The sequence below is a fragment of the Cynocephalus volans genome, chromosome 6 (assembly GCF_027409185.1).
Source record: "Cynocephalus volans isolate mCynVol1 chromosome 6, mCynVol1.pri, whole genome shotgun sequence".
Classification (NCBI taxonomy): Eukaryota; Metazoa; Chordata; class Mammalia; order Dermoptera; family Cynocephalidae; genus Cynocephalus; species Cynocephalus volans.
Window position 1 is genome coordinate 164,863,745 of NC_084465.1, and position 18,507 is coordinate 164,882,251.

General features: G+C 40.3%; 1 protein-coding gene across 6 annotated transcripts in view; it reads left to right on the top strand.

The window, feature by feature from the left end:
• AUH (AU RNA binding methylglutaconyl-CoA hydratase) overlaps positions 1-10,078 on the top strand; it is a 166,728-nt gene extending 156,650 nt beyond the window's left edge. For all 6 annotated transcript variants that reach the window (XM_063099961.1, XM_063099963.1, XM_063099964.1 and 3 more), the window contains 3 exons: positions 3,128-3,178; positions 5,589-5,636; positions 9,619-10,078. In XM_063099961.1, the coding sequence (XP_062956031.1) occupies positions 3,128-3,178; positions 5,589-5,636; positions 9,619-9,696 (177 nt within the window). In that variant the 3' untranslated portion in view covers positions 9,697-10,078. The remainder of the gene's footprint in view (positions 1-3,127; positions 3,179-5,588; positions 5,637-9,618) is intronic.
• The last annotated feature ends 8,429 nt before the right edge of the window (positions 10,079-18,507 follow it).

The following is an 18,507-nucleotide window of genomic DNA, read 5'->3' on the forward strand; positions in this document are numbered from 1 at the left end:
CTGGAGGGAAGGAGTGGTGGGTGGGCTGTCACCCCGGACCACCCCCAAGTAGAAATGCGTTGCAATACACTGTTCTCTGCTAAGTAAGAGACCACATAGTCTGTTTTGCCAGAGTGGGCTTTCGTTGCAGTGACTTCATGTGAGATAACCTGCTTAAAAAGCAGCAGTTATTCATCTTATTGTGTGTGTTCATTTTCATGGTGACGTAGACATTGTTGTCACACTCCCTTGTGCACAGTGTACTTCCTCGCAAGTATAATTCAGAATCTGGAACACCGTGCACATTTATTTAAGTATGGCTATACCCATGAGTAATATTAGGAACAGTGCATTGATGGTTCTGATTTAAGAGATTCTTTGTTCTGTCACTCCTTCTGGTATATTTTTCAAATATTCCTTTTGGCCTGGAATCACAGATTAAAGGATTTTAACATAAGAGTCCTCTTTTGCTATGTGAGCAGTTAGTGATATCTCTTTTTCCCTAATCCAGTTTAAAGTGTTACAACACCCCCTAACCATTCCCAAAGTCAAAATAACTTCCTCTCCGTCTCAGGGTCACTTAACTCAAACAGGCTTCATAACCTGTTTTGGGGCCATGGACCCCTATTGGAATTTCATGAAATATCTCTCAAAGGAAATGCATATACCCTCCCACATTTGTTCGTAGTTTGACATTCACTTTCAGAAGGTGTTCTTGGCCCTCAGCATGAGAACCTCTGCTGTCAGACAGGCTCTGCTCTGCTGTGATGCACCTGTCCCCAAGAGCTGTCAAATGGTGCCTCACTGCTGAGTAGATTTCTAAAACCACACTGTCTGATGCTGATACTAGTCCGGTTCTTCCTGGTTACCTTATGAGCCATTAATTCTTTTAGGGCAGGGCCCTCATATAATTTATTCCCTGTATAAGGTAATGTAGAGCCTTACACTCAACAGATGCTGAGTATTTGTTGAATTGATGGAAAGAGTGCCAATAAAAAAGATTTCTACTGCTTTAAAAAGAAAACACTTTCACATAACTTTGGTATTTCCCCAGAATATTAGGAAAATGTCTACCTAAAGAGAGATTAAACATACAAGTATCAGGAGAAGTAGTAATTTAGGTAAATATTGGTTTAATATTGACTTCTGTTTGCTTAAAACTTGACGACCAAAGCATACCTCAGTTGAAATAACAGGTGTGTTTAAGAAAGGTAATGGCATAACACCAATTCTGGTGATTCTGCTGACTTACTGATGTGAGTGTTCAGTTCCCTGCTACAGGGCTTCTCGCGGGGGCTGCATGGCCCCTTAGCATCTGACTTGCTGTCTCTTCCTCATCTTCAGTGCACAGAACGTCCTCAGTGTCCACAGGGGACCCTGCTGGAGAGAGTGCGGCATCCCCTCCTGTCTGCTCCCTCCCTCCAGCAATGTGACATGGGGCTACATTCCACCATGTGGTCAGCCAGCCTGCATCACCACCCCTGTCCATGCTCTTACCACCTTTCATGTGGAGAACATTACTCTGAGAGCATTCATTTTGAAATTCACTTTTCTCCAGGTCAAACTAATGTATGAGGAGATGTTGAATGACTTCACGAAATGTGTGACTGTGAAACTATGTGCACAAGTTGCCAGTGAAGTTTGAATGGAATAATCATTAATTTTACAATTTGTTACTTTGTTTCCAAATGATTATTCTTCCATAATTAGAAATCTTCTGTAAAATTAGTATTTCCGGATGATTTTTAAAATATGTATGTTACTTTCATTTCTCTGAGAAAAAAGAAACTTGTAAAGAAGAATAGTCAGATCCCTGTGCTGGCCAACCACCAAAAAAATAAAAAGTAAAAATAAATAATTTTTCCTGTTTTTATCATGGTTTTCTAAACCTTGCCACCCCAAATGTGGCCTGTGGACAGGTAGCCTGAGCATCTCCTGGGAGCACGTTAGACGTACAGTGTCCTCGGCCCACTGAGTCCACACCTGCATTTTCACAAATGGACTTGGGCATCTGGGAGGTTGACAAGCACCTGGTCTGGGTCATTTGGTGATGAAAATGGAAAAGGCTCTCATTTAGAGGAGCACACTATTTAAAAATATGGATTGGCAATCCAGAAAAAAGTGGTACTAGTGTGTACAACACATGCAGATCACTTTTGGAAGAATTATAACTAAGGTGCTTGTCTAAGTTCTGTAGCCTTGGAAAAGTGGCGTATGGAAAAGATGTTTAAGCATGTGACTTAGGAAGAGATTTTAGGTGGGCCGAAGTTAATAATAGAAACCCCTAGAAAAAAAATGGCATTTTCATACATTCATCTGTTTCTCCTTTGTTCTGCCTGTTATTTAGAGCCTACCTGTGTTTTAATTCAAAAGACCATTTAATTTAAAATACTCCATTGAATTCCCATTCGTCACCCATAAACAATATTTTAAGATTTTCAAACGTGATCAAATAACTATATTCCATCTGGGGATTGTGGTTTTCTGTGGGACAGTTTGGTACAAGTTTGGCTTCCACAAAGCAAAAGTAATGTTTTCCTTCTCACAGAGAAGACTCAGTTCTTCCCTCTGTGACCCTTTATACATCCTGAAAGAATTCTTTAGACTTTGTTTATTTGTGATGTGGGAGCACTGCCCAGAGGACACATCTTTATTAATCCATTGTCATGACAGTTGGGTATCAATGCTAATGAAGCAGAGGGAAATCCAGTGTCTGAAACAGATGAGTAATAATAGCAACTGCCTCGTCTCCAGCTTAAGCTTCTGTCCCCACCCCTCATTAGTGTGAGAGTGAGCCAAAGACTTGGCCTCGCTTTCTTCCCCTACTTAACTTCTTAGGGAGAGTTGTTGAAGAATGGCAAGCCCTCTCCTGGATGTGCACCTCCTGCTGCTCTTTGAGGACCTAGCGTTTGCCACATACCAGAATACTGTGGCATCTGAGTAACTGGCCGGTGCAGTAAGGTCGTTACTATTGCTGTTTAATTAAGACTCTGCAAGGCTCAGGAAAGAAGTTTTTCATCTAGTATCTCACAGCCATTGTTGGCTATGCCATGGGTCCAGCAATGGAAATTTCTGCATTTTACCAAGAAGTACAATGTAATTTGCATACATGTGAACTAAAATCTGTGTTTTTTAATTTGAATTTTAGGGACCTGTTGCAATGAGAGTGGCAAAATTAGCAATTAATCAGGGGATGGAGGTAAGTTTCTTAATGCTTGAGTTCGTTGTTGGAATGGATAGTAGAGATTTAATTAAAATGAGCTATGTTTAGATTTCCACACTGTTTTTTAATGTTCTAAAATATAGGTGTTTGAATGCCGCTATTACTGAAAGCTGTTGAGGTTCCTTTTAGCTCCGTCACCGATTTCATTCTTTTTAAGATTATTGATGATTCAGTATCATACTCACAAAATTCAGGAATTTCATCAGTGCCCTGCAGCTTAGGACATGCTTGTTATTTTTGCCATTGAGTTAGTAGACAGATTTATTGGCTAGTATTGCATAGAAAACCAAAAGTAAAGGGCATTCTGTGTATTCCTAGCATCAGTGTCATATTATAAACAACTTTCCAAGGAGAACTTCCTAGCTCAAAGCTGAGGCTAAGTGTCTCCACATTTGACTTCTCGGTGTGCTTTCTGCAGGGAGACATACAAACAAGCGGAATCTGTAGGGCACCCTGGGCCTGCCCCAGGGAATGACTTTAATGTAGTGGAGGCCCCGGTCCAGGGCAGGGAGCAAAGGAGGAGGCAGTGCCCCCCATTAACTTTGAACTTTTAATTACAGCCGTTGTATTTGGTTAAATTATGAGAATTTTGAAGAAAGGTGCTTCCTCCCTGCAGACCTGGAAGCACTATATATTTCTGGGCTTTATAGCAGTAAAGAGAGATTGAATTTGTTAGCAATAAATGCAGTTTTACAAATTTGTAAATTATTTGATTGGTTTATTTAGTTAGATAATAGGAACAGTACTAATAGCAAACACATTATATAGCTCTTACTGTATGACAGGCTCTTTATATATGAGTATATGTACAGGCATACCTCAGAGATACTGCATGTTCTGTTCCAGACAACCTCAGTAAAGTGCTTTTCACAATAAAGTGAGTCACACAAATGTTTTGGCTTCCCAATGCATGTAAAAGTTATGTTTACACTATTAAGTGTACAGTAGCATTATGTCTAAAAAAACAATGTACATATCTCAATTAAAAAATACCTTACTGCCGAAAAATGCTAACAGTCATCTGAGCCTTCATTGAGTTGTGATTTTTTTGCTGATGGAAGGTCTTGCCTTGATATTGATGGCTGCCTCAAAACAAGACAACAGTGATGTTTGCCTCGTTGATCGACTCTTCATTTCATGAAAGATTTTCCTGTAGCATGCAGTGCTGTTTGAAAGCCTTTTACCGACAGAGGAAATTGTTTCAAAATTTGAGTCAGTCCTCTCAAACCCTGCCACTGCTTTGTTAACTAACTTTTTGTAATATCTAAATCCTTTGTTGTCATTTCAACAGTGTTCACAGCATCTTCACCAGGAGTAGATTCCATCTCGAGAAACCACTTTCTTTGCTCATTCATAAGAAGGAGCACCTCATCCGTTAAAGTCTTATCATGAGACTGTAGTAATTCAGTCACATCTCAGCCTCCACTTCTAATGCTAGTTTGCTTGCTATTTCCACATTTCCAGTCACTTCCTCCACCAAAGTCTTGAACCCCTGAAAGTCAACTGTGAGGGTTGGAATCAGCTTCTTTCAAATTTGGTTTTTGACATGCTTTTCTTACTAAACGTCATCATTTCTAGCTTTTGATTTAAAATGAGAGACATGCAGCTCTTCCTTTCCCTTGTAGGTGCAGAAGCCATTACAGGATTATTAACGGGCCTAATTTCAGTATTGTTGTGTCTCAGGAAACAGGGAGTCCCAAGGAGAGGGGGTGAGGTGGGGACTGCCGGGCAGTGGAGCAGTGAGAATACACACAATATTTGTTGATAAAGTTTGCCGTCTCACGTGGGTGCGGTTCATAGAGCTCCAAAGGAGCTACAATACTAATGTCAGTATTACCGATCACAGATCACCGTGACAGAATAATAATAGTGAAAAAGTCTGAAGTATTGTGAGAATTATGTGTCATGGGACACAAAGTGAGCACACATACTGTTGAAAAATGGCGACCATAGATTTGCTCAGTGCAGGGTTGTCGATTTGTAGCCTTCAGTTTGTAAGAGTGCAGTATCTGGGCAGCACAGTAGGGCAAAGTGCATTGAAACAAGGTAGGCTTCACCTCGAAGTCCCTCGGTGCCTCCACATGCTGAGTGCTACAGTAGCCCCTTGCTTCAAATTCTAATTTGAAATTAAAAATACAGATATGCCTCTCTGAAGCACAGGGAGGTTAAGTAACTTTCCCAGGATGACACAGATTCCAAGTGGTGGAGTCAGGATTTGAGCCAGGAAGCTTGGTTCCAAATATCATCCTGGTAATACTTCTGATCCATTGTACAGAATCAAAGATTCTATTCTTTTGGGATAGTGTTATTCAGTTTGAATTTGTATTGAATATACCATGCTTTAAAATGTTATTTCTGCTGAAATGAATTATGTTTTCATCCTCAGGTCGATTTAGTAACAGGGTTAGCCATAGAAGAAGCTTGTTATGCTCAGGTATGTAATATAGTCACAAATTTAATGAGAATATACCCTTGTAAATTATGTTTACCTTCTGTGTAATTCAAATGAATTATATGTATCACTGAGCAAGGTTCCAGTGCTCATTCCAAAATTGTACAAATGGGTTGAAATTAGTTGTTTCTGCTATTTGACTGTTACCAGCTCTTATTACTGATTCTGCTCCACAGATGAATGACTCTTGTCTACATAATTCAGAAAGCTGTTAGAATAGCTAAGTTAGTACTATTCATGCTGTAGCTGTCTCTAGGCTTATGTTGTCTCTTGTGGGTGTGGACATGGCCCCTCCCTCCAGTGTAGAGAGGTGGCAGGAGGGTAGCATGAACGTGTGCTTACTATGTAGTATATGTGTATTTGAGACTCACTGGCTTTTCCTGAAGTTCTCAGCCTTCTCTCCTGCCTACTGAAAGTTTACTAAGGAAATTATAGTTTTCTTTTTTATATGCAAATTAGTAGGTCTTTCTATAGAGGAACAAAATGCTTTTCTCTTTTTTCCTGAAACATTATTTTAGGTCTCAAGAAGAATTAAAAAATATTTTGAACTAAGTAAAAATGAAGATACAACTTCTCAAAATTTGTGGGCTGTATTGAAAGCAATGCATAGAAGTTTATATCATTGGATGCATATATTAAAAAGTAGAAAGATCTAAAATCAATAATAAGCTTTCACCTTATTAGGAAACTAGAAGAAGAAGAGCAAATTAAATTAAAAGTAAACAGAAGAAAAGAAGTAATGCTAGAGCAGAAATCAACTAAATGAAACTGAAAATAGGAAAACAATAGAAAAAAAATCAACAAAACCAAAGCTTTCTTGGTAAAGATCTGTAAATTGATATACTTTGCCAGGCTAACCAAGGAAAAAAAGAGAAAGGAATAAAAAGTACTAATATCAGAAATGTAAGAGAGGCTGTGGACATTAAAAGTATAGTAAAAGAATGTTATGAACAACTCTGTGCCCATAGATTTGATAACCTGGATGAAATGGACCAATTCCTTGAAAGATAGCATCTATCAAAACTCACATAAGGAGAAATAGATAACCTGAATAGTCTATGTTTATCAAAGAAATTGAGTCAGGGATTAATATTCTTCCAAAACATAAAGCACCAAGCACATATGGTTTAACTGGTGAATTTAACAAAACATTTGAAGATGGAATGATACCAGTTCTCTACAATCTCTACTAGAACACAGAAACAGAAGGAGCACTTCCTAACCCATTCTACAAGGTCAGCATTATCCTAATACCTAAACTAGGGAAAGACATTACAAGAAGGTAAATTATAGGCCAGTATCTCTCATGAGTACGGCCAAAGAACATCTACCAAAAACCTACTGCTAACATCTTAATGATCAGGAACAAGGCAAGGATGTCACTCTTACTATGCCTTTCCAGCATTATAATGAAAGTCCTAGCTAATGCAGTAAGACAAAAAAGAAGGAAGGAAGAGGTATATAGATTGAGAAAGAAAAATGTAACTGTTCACAGATGTCGTGTTTGTCTGTGTAGAAAATCCCAAAGAGGGCTGGCCAGTTAGCTCAGTTGGTTAGAGCACAACCTTGTAACACCAAGGTTAAGGGTTCAGTTCCACAAACTGGCCAGCTGCCAAAAAAAGAAATGATAGATGTTTACGTAATAGATATTCTGATTGAATCATTATATAATGTATGCAGGTATTGAAACAACAAACTACCCCATAGAAAATCCCAAAGAATCAACAACAAAACTTATAAGCAGTTAGAGCAAGATTACATGATACAAGGTTAATATACAAAAGTCATTTTCTTCCCTATATATCAGCAATGAAGAATTGGAATTTGAAATTAAAAATACAGTACCATTTACATGGGCACAGAAAAAGTGGAAAACTTAGATATAAATCTAACAAAATATTTACAAGATCTGTAGTAGAAAAACTACAAAACTGATGAGAGAAATCAAGATTTAAATAAATGGGAAAATATCTTATGTTCATGGATAGGGAGACTCAATGTTAAGATGTCAGTTCTTCCCAACTTGGTCTACAGATTTAGTGTAATCCCAATAAAAATCCCAGCAAGTTACTCTGTAGGTATTGACAAATTGATTCTAAAGCTTGTATGAAAAGTCCAGAGACCCAGAATAGCCTACTCAGTATTGCAGAAGAACAAAGTTTGAGCACTGATTTCAAGTTGGAGTCACTACCTGACTTCAAGACTTACTGTAAAACTACAGTAATCAAGAAATTATGATATTGGTGAAAGAATAAACAAATGGATCAGTGGAAGAGAAGAGGCCAGAAGTGGACCCACACAAGTACAGTCACCTGGTATTTGACAAAGGAGCAAAGGCAGTTCAGTAGAGAAAGGACAGTCTTGAAGACAAATGGTACTGGAGCATCTGGGCATTCACATACAAGAAAATGAATCTAAACACAAAATTTAACTCAGAATGGGTCCTAAATCTAAATGTAAGATGAAAAACTGTAAAACTTGCAGAAGAGAACATAGGAGAAAAATCTCAATGAACTTGGATTGGGCAGTGAGTTTTTCGGTACGACACCAAAAGCACAATCCAAGAAAAAAATAAATTGATAAGATTGACTTTATTAAAATTAGTAACTTATACTGCACAAAAGACACTGCTAAGAGAATGAAAAGACACAGACTGGGAGAAAATATCTTTGAAAAATATGTCTAATAAAGGTCTTATATCCAAAATTTCCCCCCCCAAAAAAAAAAAAAAAAAAAAAAACAAATTGAAAGACTCAACAATGAGAAAATAAACAACCCAATTTAAAAAAGACAGAAGCTCTGAACAGACACCTCACCAGAAAGTAGATAGCAAAGTAGATGGGAAATAATCATATGAAAAGATGTCAAAAACATGTAATTAAGAAATTGCAAATTAAACAAAGTGCCGCTACACCGTATTGGAATGCTTATAATCCAAAACTCTGAAAACAACAAGTGCTGATGAGTACGTGGAGCTACAGAAATGCTCATTCGTTGCTGCTGGGAATGTAAAAACGACTCAACCATTTTAGAAGACAGTTTGGCCATTTCATATAAAGCTAAACATACTCTCACCATATGGTCCAGCAACTGTGCTCTTTGGTATTTACCCAAATGAGTTGAAAACTTATGTCCGCAGAGAAACCTGTGCACCAAGCTTTATTCATAATGGTTAAAACTTGGAAGCAATCAAGATTCCTGCAGTAGGTGAATAGATAACTGTGGTACATCTATATAGTGGAATATTATTTAGCAGTACAAAGATATGAGCTATCAAGCTACGAAATGACGTGAAGGAGCTTTTAATGCATATTGCTGAGTGAAAGAATTCTATCTAGAAAGGGTACTTACTGTATGATCCCAACTCAGTGGCGTTCTGGAAATAGCAAAACTGTAGAGACAGTTATGAGTGACAGCAGTCAGAATAAATAGGTGGAGCACAAGGGACACTTAGGGCAGTGAAACTATTCTGTATGTTACTGTAATGGTGGGTACCTGTCAAGCATTTGTCAAAACACATAGAATATGCAACACAGAGAGTGAACCCTGATGGAAACTATGGACTTTAGTTAATAATGTATCAATATTGGTTCATCACTTGTAAGAAATGTGCCACACTAATGCAAGATGTTAATCATAGGTTAAACTGGGGCAGTGCTTGAGGGAGTATGTGGAAACTTATTTTCTGCTCATTTTTTTTTAAGCGGAACCTAAACCTAAACTTATATAAAAAAAAAAATAAAATCTTTTGACATTTTTTAAAAGCTGATTTGAAATGGAAAATAACATTTGGAGTAGGGATGACCAGTTTGGTCACATAATTAGGAGAGTTGTTCAAATAACTAATTGATTTTAGAATCTTGGAATTTATTTATAATTAGTTTTTTGGGGTAATACTTATTAAACTTTTACTGTTGTTTTTTAATTTTTGTTATATATAATATTAATATTTTGCTTTTCTTAGACCATTCCAACGAAAGACAGACTAGAAGGTCTTCTTGCTTTTAAAGAGAAAAGGCCTCCTCGCTATAAAGGAGAATAGAAGAAGCAGACATTCGTAAAATGCCAGTGTGGTAACCGTACTGCTGGACATATCTTTCAGGTCCGCTATATGCCTCAGCACATGGAATCTCAGCGACCAAAGTGAAGAGCAAATTATTCATGTAGTGTATTAAGCATCTGGAATGGACCCGTGTACTTCACTCAAATGCGTGAATGTCATATTCATTCATATTTATAAAGCTAGTAGTGTATATTGTCAAAAACAGTCAAAATTAGGTATACATTTAAAAATATTTCCTGCATATGAAGCTTCTGTTCTTAATTTTTTAATGTGAATAATTTATATATTGCATATTCTAGGAAATAATATTGATTGTATGTCTACTGTGCTCCATTAATAAATTATTTCTATATACCAAAAATGTGAAGTTATACCAAATAAAGTTTCTAAGTGATTATATACATATGAACAGATGCACATATATACATCTCAACCTGAAAAATGAATTGATAGATATTCTGAGTGAAAACTGCCTAATATAAATAAAATTAGTGAAAAACAAACTTGGAAAATTTTATTACCCCATTCTTTTTTAATTGAATAAATCATTGCATGTTGGATTTTAGAAGAAACCCTTAACTTGCTGATTCCATCAGGTGACCTCTTTAAATAGTCCTAGAATACAGTATGGAGTTGGAGAACTAATCCCGTCAGCGACTGGGGCTGAGGAGCTTGTGAAACCAATAGGCCTGATAGTGCTGTACCTCTAAGACCTCCCAGCAAGTGGCCTGGCCTCTTTGTCTGACAAGGGCCGCGCCGATTCAGAAAGGGAGAAAGAAAATGATCCACCCGAGGCTGGAACGTAGAAATGGCTGGGGCCATGGATCGACAGTAACATGGAGACTGTTCTGTTTCTTTACCCGGGGTATTTGCGTTTGGTTTTTGTAAGAAAAAGTGGTATAAACACAACTCTTTCTCCTCTTATAACAGACACATAATGTCTCTCTACTCGTGGCCAGGCAAAGCACCTGTAAACGCTGGGTCTCGGGGGTCTTGCCTGGGGGAGGGGCATAGGTGTGACGTGTGTGGAAAGTCGTGCACTGTAGAATTGACTGGTTACAATGCCCGCAAACAACTGGAGGTGGCTTTACTTTGCATTCATTTTATCAGTCCAGACTGCCTTCTGAGGTCATGCCCACCTCTGCGTCTGTAGTGCTGGAGGCAGGACGGCTGGAGTGCCCCACTGTCCTCTGAGCACTGCAGCCATGCTTCATTGTGGTGCCATCCACGTGCGTCCCGAAAGTACTCTCATTTCAAGGTTTGGCATACTGGGGGGCTGCCTGTTTTATTGTGGATTTATATCCTCACCGCAGTGACTTTATTGCTGTTTGAAGACATGTAGCCTTTTAATGTTTTTTGTTTTGTTTTTTTTTTCTCTAACCAACTGAGCTAACTGGCCAGCCCATGTAGCCTTTTAATTTTTAAAATCATGAAGCTCTTATCTTTTAATTTAGGGAATTCACCTCTCAATCTCAACTCTGAAATTCTTACAAGAGGCAAATGTGGACTGGCCCTTAGCTGAAGTTTATCCTGACAAAGGCAGGCAGCCATCTTTACCATCTTCACTGAGTGTACTGTCCACGATGTCTGTTTTCTTTATCACCTTAGGTGCTGAGACTGTGCAGTTTATGATTACTCAGGTGATAGGTGGAATATAAAAGGGAGTTGTTAAAATTCATACTTGGCTCTCTGGTGGTTTTATCTGATGTCATGCACTCTTGTTTACTGATAAAACTTGCTGAGCTGTTTATTTCATGCATCATAATTTGCAAATGAAGTGTTGGGGCTTGTTTTCATAGTCTTTTAAAGGTTTCAGGACTGCTTTGTCGTGTCTTTGCTAAAATACCGCTTCTGTTTTAACTGAGCAGGCAATAATTATGTTAATGGGAAAAAAGTTATTAAGCCTGTGCTGAATGACTTGCCCTGACTTGGACTGATAGTCTAGTCTTCTGTTGCTGATTGAGCACCATTTAATTTCCTAATATGTGTTAATTGTCAGTGGAATGTATATGAAAGCGAAGTCCTGTGGTGACTTCAAGTATTACAGTAAGAAAAAAAGTGTCCAATTCTCTGTGTAAATGTCTGCCTTTACCTAGATTTTCTTTTCAGCAGAGCAGCCTTGCTGATGATGCATTGGTCCAGGTGTTCCCCAGCTCAAGCAGCTGGAGCTTGTGCAGGGGCGGGGCCGGGCCGTGCGCGTGCAGAGGGTGCCTGGGCAGGCTGGGCTGCGAGCAACTCCTTTTGTCTTTCCTCCTGTGGTTCCTGGAGTGTTTGTGCATCTAGCTGGAAATGTAGTGGATATACCCCTGTTTTCAGAATAGGTTCCAGAAGACTCTCAGGGAGGACCATTGGTCAAGCACAGTTGTAATTCAAAGGATGAAAGCGAACTAAAGAGGAAAAACATTTTGGTGTATCTCAGCATGAGACTTAAACTGCTTCTGAAGTAAGTTAGTTCTGGCTAATTTATAACTTATCTATGAAAGAAAGAGGTCTCTAAGTCACAAGTTCTGAGGCAAGAGAAAAGCTCTAAATAATTGCTGAAATAAGAGAGATCTATGATTTAAAGGGTTCTTTCACGTTTGTGTTTATTTTCAATAACAATGGATCTGCTTTTCCCATCAATTAGGTTTCTTTAAAACAACTTTGGCTTGTCACAAGTTAATTTTCCAGTGGCACTCAGTGGAGTACTTTGCAGACTGGCCACAGTGGTGGAGTGTTAATTCATGGATGCAGTGCTTACAGAAAATGCAGCTTTCACAGGGGCTTGTCGCTGGCTGCTGTTGACCCTTTTTCTCATTTGACCTTAACCTCCACTTCTGGTGGTGTGCCGCATGTTTGTTCTTATTTGAGGTCCAAAGATCCTGGCAGGCAGACATTTAAAAATAGTAATATGCCATCATTTGTCTACTAACCTAGTTAAATATTAACTAATACATATGTCAGTATTTATTAGGGTTTATGAAAATAACAAAAATTATTTTCTCATAGTGTATTAAAGAATAGCTGTATATGTGGTATAATGTGTCACAGCAGAAAAGATGGGACCCTAGAGAGATGTTATGTTTTAGAAAAAAGCCTGTAGTACACCTGTTATTAAACTCCAGCCCTGTCCGTTGTTTTCTGAGTTTTTATCAAAACTGAATTCTGAATTTTCATAAATATCCCTCCCAGCGGAGTCCCCTTTGGGTTCCATAGGAGACATGATGCATTTACAATACATGGCCAGAGCTCTTTCATTAGTATCACTTAACTTGTGTGCTACCCCACTCCAAATGCACCAGCTTTTCACCGTTGGAACAGTAGCGGGTAGATCTGTGCGCCTAGATAAGTGACTTCCCAAATCAGCCCTTATAAAAGGTGATACTCTTCATTACTGCCAGGGCCTTATAAAGCTCCTCACTAAAAATTCTAAATTAGCAAAGGATTCCTTCCACAGCAAGATCCCAGAAGACAGAGATACGGGATTTTGTTTATTAAAAATGTCATCAAATAAACTCCCTCCAGCCACGTTGGAAGGGACCATATCAGGTGTTGTTAACCAATCCCTGTGTGGCTAAGCTTAAAGACGCTGACTCATGGATTCATGTTTCTCGTTTTAAAGAGACAGAATCCTCCTGAGTGGTCGTCCTCCATTACTGGAGATCTTCAGCTGGAGCTAATGCAAGGCCAGAAACCTCACTCTTCCAACCAGGGTGAAAGGACAGGGGCATCTGGGGGGGCAGCTTTACGCAAGACTCCAGACATGACCAGATGGCAACTCCATGAGCAGCGTTGCTGAAATGTTTGGACCTTCACTCTGGGGAATTCTTCTAGTCTTAGGCTCTTGTCAGACCGTGGGTCTCATGTCTTAGTTCACATGCTGACCAGGCCATGTGCCAGATTACTTGCAAAGTTGAACTCTTGTTTTAATACTTGTTTTCCCAGGCCTAGGCGTATCAACGTATCCTATCAGATATGCGACAAGGGCTGCTGTCTAGTTTTTCAGGTTTGCCAAGAATAAAAGGGTCTGACTACTGTCCCATCCCAACTCCCACATTGCTTAAAATTCCAGCTTAGACCTAGAGGCCAGAGCCCAGCTTCTTCCCATCCTACGTGGGACGTGACCTTCTGGAAATGAGCCTTCCCAGCAGTGAGGGACTGAAATGGCTACCTGAGTTGATCCTCAGTGCTTTCAGATGGAAGGTTTTTGATACAAAGGGGGGAAACGATAATCAAAAGGATCTGTTCTGACCAGATCAACTAATTTATAGCGTCATGGGAGATCTGGGATAAGTCAGTAATCACGTCCACCTGTCCTGGAAAGCTTTTATCCTAAGACCATTTTACTTAGAAGCAGACGTAATGGTGCCAGAAAGCCATAAGATCACCTAGAATACTTCCCTTAGATCCCTGCATGTAGGATGTAACGTAGAAGCAATCCTAAATCTGTATGTAGTATAACCAGTAGCAAGCCTAAGTGATTAGGCAGGGCTGTCCTCTCTCTCTTTCCTTTGACTCTCCCACTTCTTGTGATTATAAAATGCTAAGCTCTACTAGCCCTCTTCATAGTATATTTTCAGGGTGACCTGATCTGTACATCTCCCAGGTTGCAGCCGTCATATTGGCTCAATAAATCCTTGCTATATGTATTTGCCCTGTTTCTTCGTTAGGTCAACTGATAGTAGAGGTAAAAGGTGGGTTGGGTCCTAGAGACAAAGATATTAGTTATCTGCCTAAGATCTATCTGGTTAACTACTGTGGCCCTTGGGACAAACCACAGTTTAAGGAATTTTAGTTCCTTAAATATTTTAAGAAAAATTATCATCATGCCTGAATGCTGTGTTTATACCAGTTCTGGGGTCAGGGTGGGCAGATTGCCCTGAGAAAAGCAGTCCATTTTCTCACAACCATTCTGGGTTTCACATGGCCACCTTCTGCCTCGCCCTGGCAGAGCGGACACTGGAGGGTGAGCCGTGGCCGGGCTGAGAGTAGGGTGGGCCTCCTGCCCAGGCTTCGGTTCATCTCTGACGTCTCGTTGCCAACAGTGACTTCTTGCTGCCAAGGTGCCTTTAAATGGTTTGGTCCCCTGAAGCATTTAAAAAGACTGGTGTGTAAAATATTCTCTGAACATGGTCTTCACACGGCGTGTGCTGGACCTTCTAAGAGAGAAAGGGAAATCACCACGTCATCAGTCACAGCTCCGGGGACTGCAGGCTTTCAGTGGTGATGTTCACAGGAAAAGATTTCAGAGAAATTTGAAAATTGGCAAGCGCACTTTCTTGACCTTTTCAAAAATAGTCTGAGTCACTTTCACTTTCAGCCTCTGAACTGTGTTGAATGAATCCTTTGTGTAGTTTACAGAAAGTGAAGGACTGTTTGGCGAGAGAGAGAAGTTCAAACTCCTAAAAGCCTCTCCTGCACTGAGTAACCTTTCTTGTGAGTTGTCTGTTAACTTTTCTGAAACACACTTTAAAAAAAAAAATTTATTTTATAAATATTTTTTTACATTCTATGATATTGCAGAGCAGTTGGGAGGGAGGGGAAAGGGGAAAGGAGAAGGAAATGTGATGGAGGAAGGAAGAAGGAGGCAGGAGGAGGGGTGGGATTGAGGCCTCTGGCACCCCCCTCATTCCCACAGGGGAGACTGGGGGGTCTCCAGCAGTGGCTTGGTCATTGCCTCCCTCCTCCCCAGCTTGGGAACCTGGGGCCCTCCTTGCTGCAGCTTAGTGGTCATTGCTGGGCTGCTTGCTTGTGTTGAGGGGGCACGACTGAGGTCCTCAGCCCCCCCACCAACCTGGTCCAGGACACCTCCTGGGTTGACTTGGTGGTCATCGCTGGGCTGGTTGCTCGTGTTGGGGGGGTGTGACCGAGGCCCAAGGCCCTCCACCGCCCTGGCTCTGGAGAGCCCGGGTGCGTCCTGCAGCAACCTCAGTGGTCGTTGCTGGGCTGGCTGTGGATGTTGGGGGGGGGGTGCTTGGCTGAGGCCCTTATCCCCCAACCTCCCCAGCTCATCCTTATCTCCCCACCTCCCTGGGTTGCTACCTGTGGCAGCTCGGTGGTCGTCTCTGGGCTGGTTGCTTGTGTTGGGGAGGGTGTGACTGAGGCCCTTGGCACCCCCACCACCCCAGCTTGGGAGAGCCTGGGACGCTTCCTGCAGCAGCTCAGTGGTCATAACTGGGGTGGTTGCAGGTGTCAGGGGGCATGGCTGAGGTCCCCACCCCTCCCCCCTTTCTGTTTTGGTAGCCTAGGGGACTTCTGGTCCTTCTGGATATTATAGACCAGCCTCTGTGTGGCTCCTTTTTTTCAGTTGTGTGGTTCCTCAGTCCTTTGTGGGTCCATGGGAACCCTATTAGTGGTATTGCTGCCCTGGGGGCAACCAAGGCCCCCTTCTCCCCTGCTGCCTCCAAGCAACTTCATCCAAAAGGCACAGCTGCAGCTTTTTTGCCAGCACCTGCTCCATGCACTCAGCAGCTCCAGCCTGGAAATGGATAGGTTTTGAAACAGTCAGAGAGGTTTTTTCTTTCTCTCCTCATGGCTTCTCCCACCTTCAAGCACTCCACGGGTCTCTCCTCCTCTTACTCTGAGCTCTAGTGGTCCCAGCTTGGCTGTCATTGCTTTTTTATAGTTGTAGATTGGTTGATTTGTGAGAGAGAGTGACGCTGGGGACCATCTGTTCCGCCATATTGACTGGAAGCCCAGTCTCCTGAAACACTCTTTGTATGAAGCCTATAACTTGCTTGAGAGTGGTCATAATTTCAAATAAATGTGTGACATGCCATAGGAGATAGGAAACGACAGCCCACATCTGACTTGGTGGAAAAAATTCTATTTATTGGAGAGAGGTGATTGGAATATTTATTCTTACACCGATCAGTGGCTCTATTGGATACATGCTTAACATACAAGCACATAACAATGAAAAGTTACTTTTGTTTCCTCTGATCTTTGTGGGAACGTATGGTCTGGTGTGAATGTTAAACTGTTCTTCTGGAAAGACTGACAGAGGGTGTTTATCTTGGCCTATCCACTGTGCTGGTCTCCCAAGTTCAGTTATGGTGTGTAGTCTCTTGGTACCTGCCATTAATCCAGGCTTAGAATGGGTTGGTAACCTCAAAACTCCAGCTCTCTGTGCTTGTTTAAGTTACCACAACTTGCAGTTTAGATATGCCCATATATGCTTCATGTGTATTAAAAAATGTTCGCATATATAGATCTAAAGATATATGTTGAACTTCCTAAAAAACCGGACAGACCCAGCATTTTAAATTGTATCCAGTTTCCCCCAGGGATAAGCTAGTTTTGGAAAGCAAACATGATGAGTAGTGTAGGGGTTATAGCACCAGAAAAAAGAGCCAGCCCTCAGCCCTGGTGCAGCCCTCCCTCTCTTGCTCCATGGCCTGCAGCAGATGCGGAGTGGAGGCCACATCTGCAGAAGAGGCCTCATCTTTGTTCATCAAACCTGAGGATACGGATTCCCAAAGCTGTAGCACCTGGTGAAGGGTATCCTTAGTATGCATTTTTGGGCCCCATTCTATAGCTTCTGATCAGGATTCTGGGTTTAGAACTCTAGAATCAGTGTTGATGAAAAAGCCAATGTGATAATTTTTTTTTCCAGCTATAATTCACATACCATAAAAGTCACTCTTTAAATTGTACAACTCAATGGGTTTTTTAGTATTTTCATTTAGTTGTACAATGAAGAGTGCTGTCTAATGCCAGAATATTTTCATTGCCCCCAAAACAAGCCCTGTACTCTTTAATAGTCACTCCCAGTTGCCCTGGCAACCACTAATGTAACTTTCTGTCACTATGGCTTTGCCAATTCTACACATTTCATATAAATGGAATAATATGAAATATGTAGCCTTTTATGTCTGGCTTTTTAAACTTAGCACAATATTTTCAAGGTTTATCTGTGGTATAGCACGTATCAGTACTTCTTTCCTTTTTGTTGTTAAAAGCAATCCATTGTATGGACATACCACATTTTATTTATCCACTCATCAACTGAACATTTGGGTTCCTTCCACTTTTTGTCTGTTATAAATAATGCTGCTATGAGCATGTGTGTACATGTATTTCTGTGGATATATGATTTCATTTCTCTTGTGTGTATCTACAGATGGAATCACTAGGTCTTACGACAACATTATGTTTAACTTTTTGAGGAACTACAAAACTAACCAGCTGCACCATTTTGCAACCTCACCAGCAATGCGTGAGGTTCCAGTTTCTCCACCTCTTCACCAGCACTTGTTATTGAACTTTTTGATTATAGCCATCCTTGTGGGTGTGAAGTGATATCTTATTGTGATTTTAATCTGTAGTTTCCTAGTGACTAATAGTGTTGAACAGGTGTTTGTATGTTCATTGGCCATTTGTGTATCCTCTTTGGAGAAATGTCTATTCAAACCCTTTGCCTATTTTTAATTGGACTTTTGTCATTTTATTATTAAATTATAAGTTTATTTAAATATCCTGGATACAAGTCCCTTATCAGATAAGTGATTCGCAAATCTTTTCTCCCATTTTGTAGGTTACCTTTTCATGGTCTTGATGGTGTCCTTTGAAGTATAAAAGTTTTAAATTTTGGTGAAGTCCAGTTCATCAATTGTTTCCTTTGTTGCTTGTATTTTTGGTGTCATATCTTAAAAACCACTGCCTAATCCAAAATTATGAAGATCTGTGTTTTTGTCTAAGAGTTTTATAGTTTCATCTTTTACAGTTAAGTTTTTGATCAGTTTTAGGTTAGTTTTTGTGTATGGTGTGAGGCAGGGGGTCCAACTTCATTCTTTTGCATTTTGATATCCA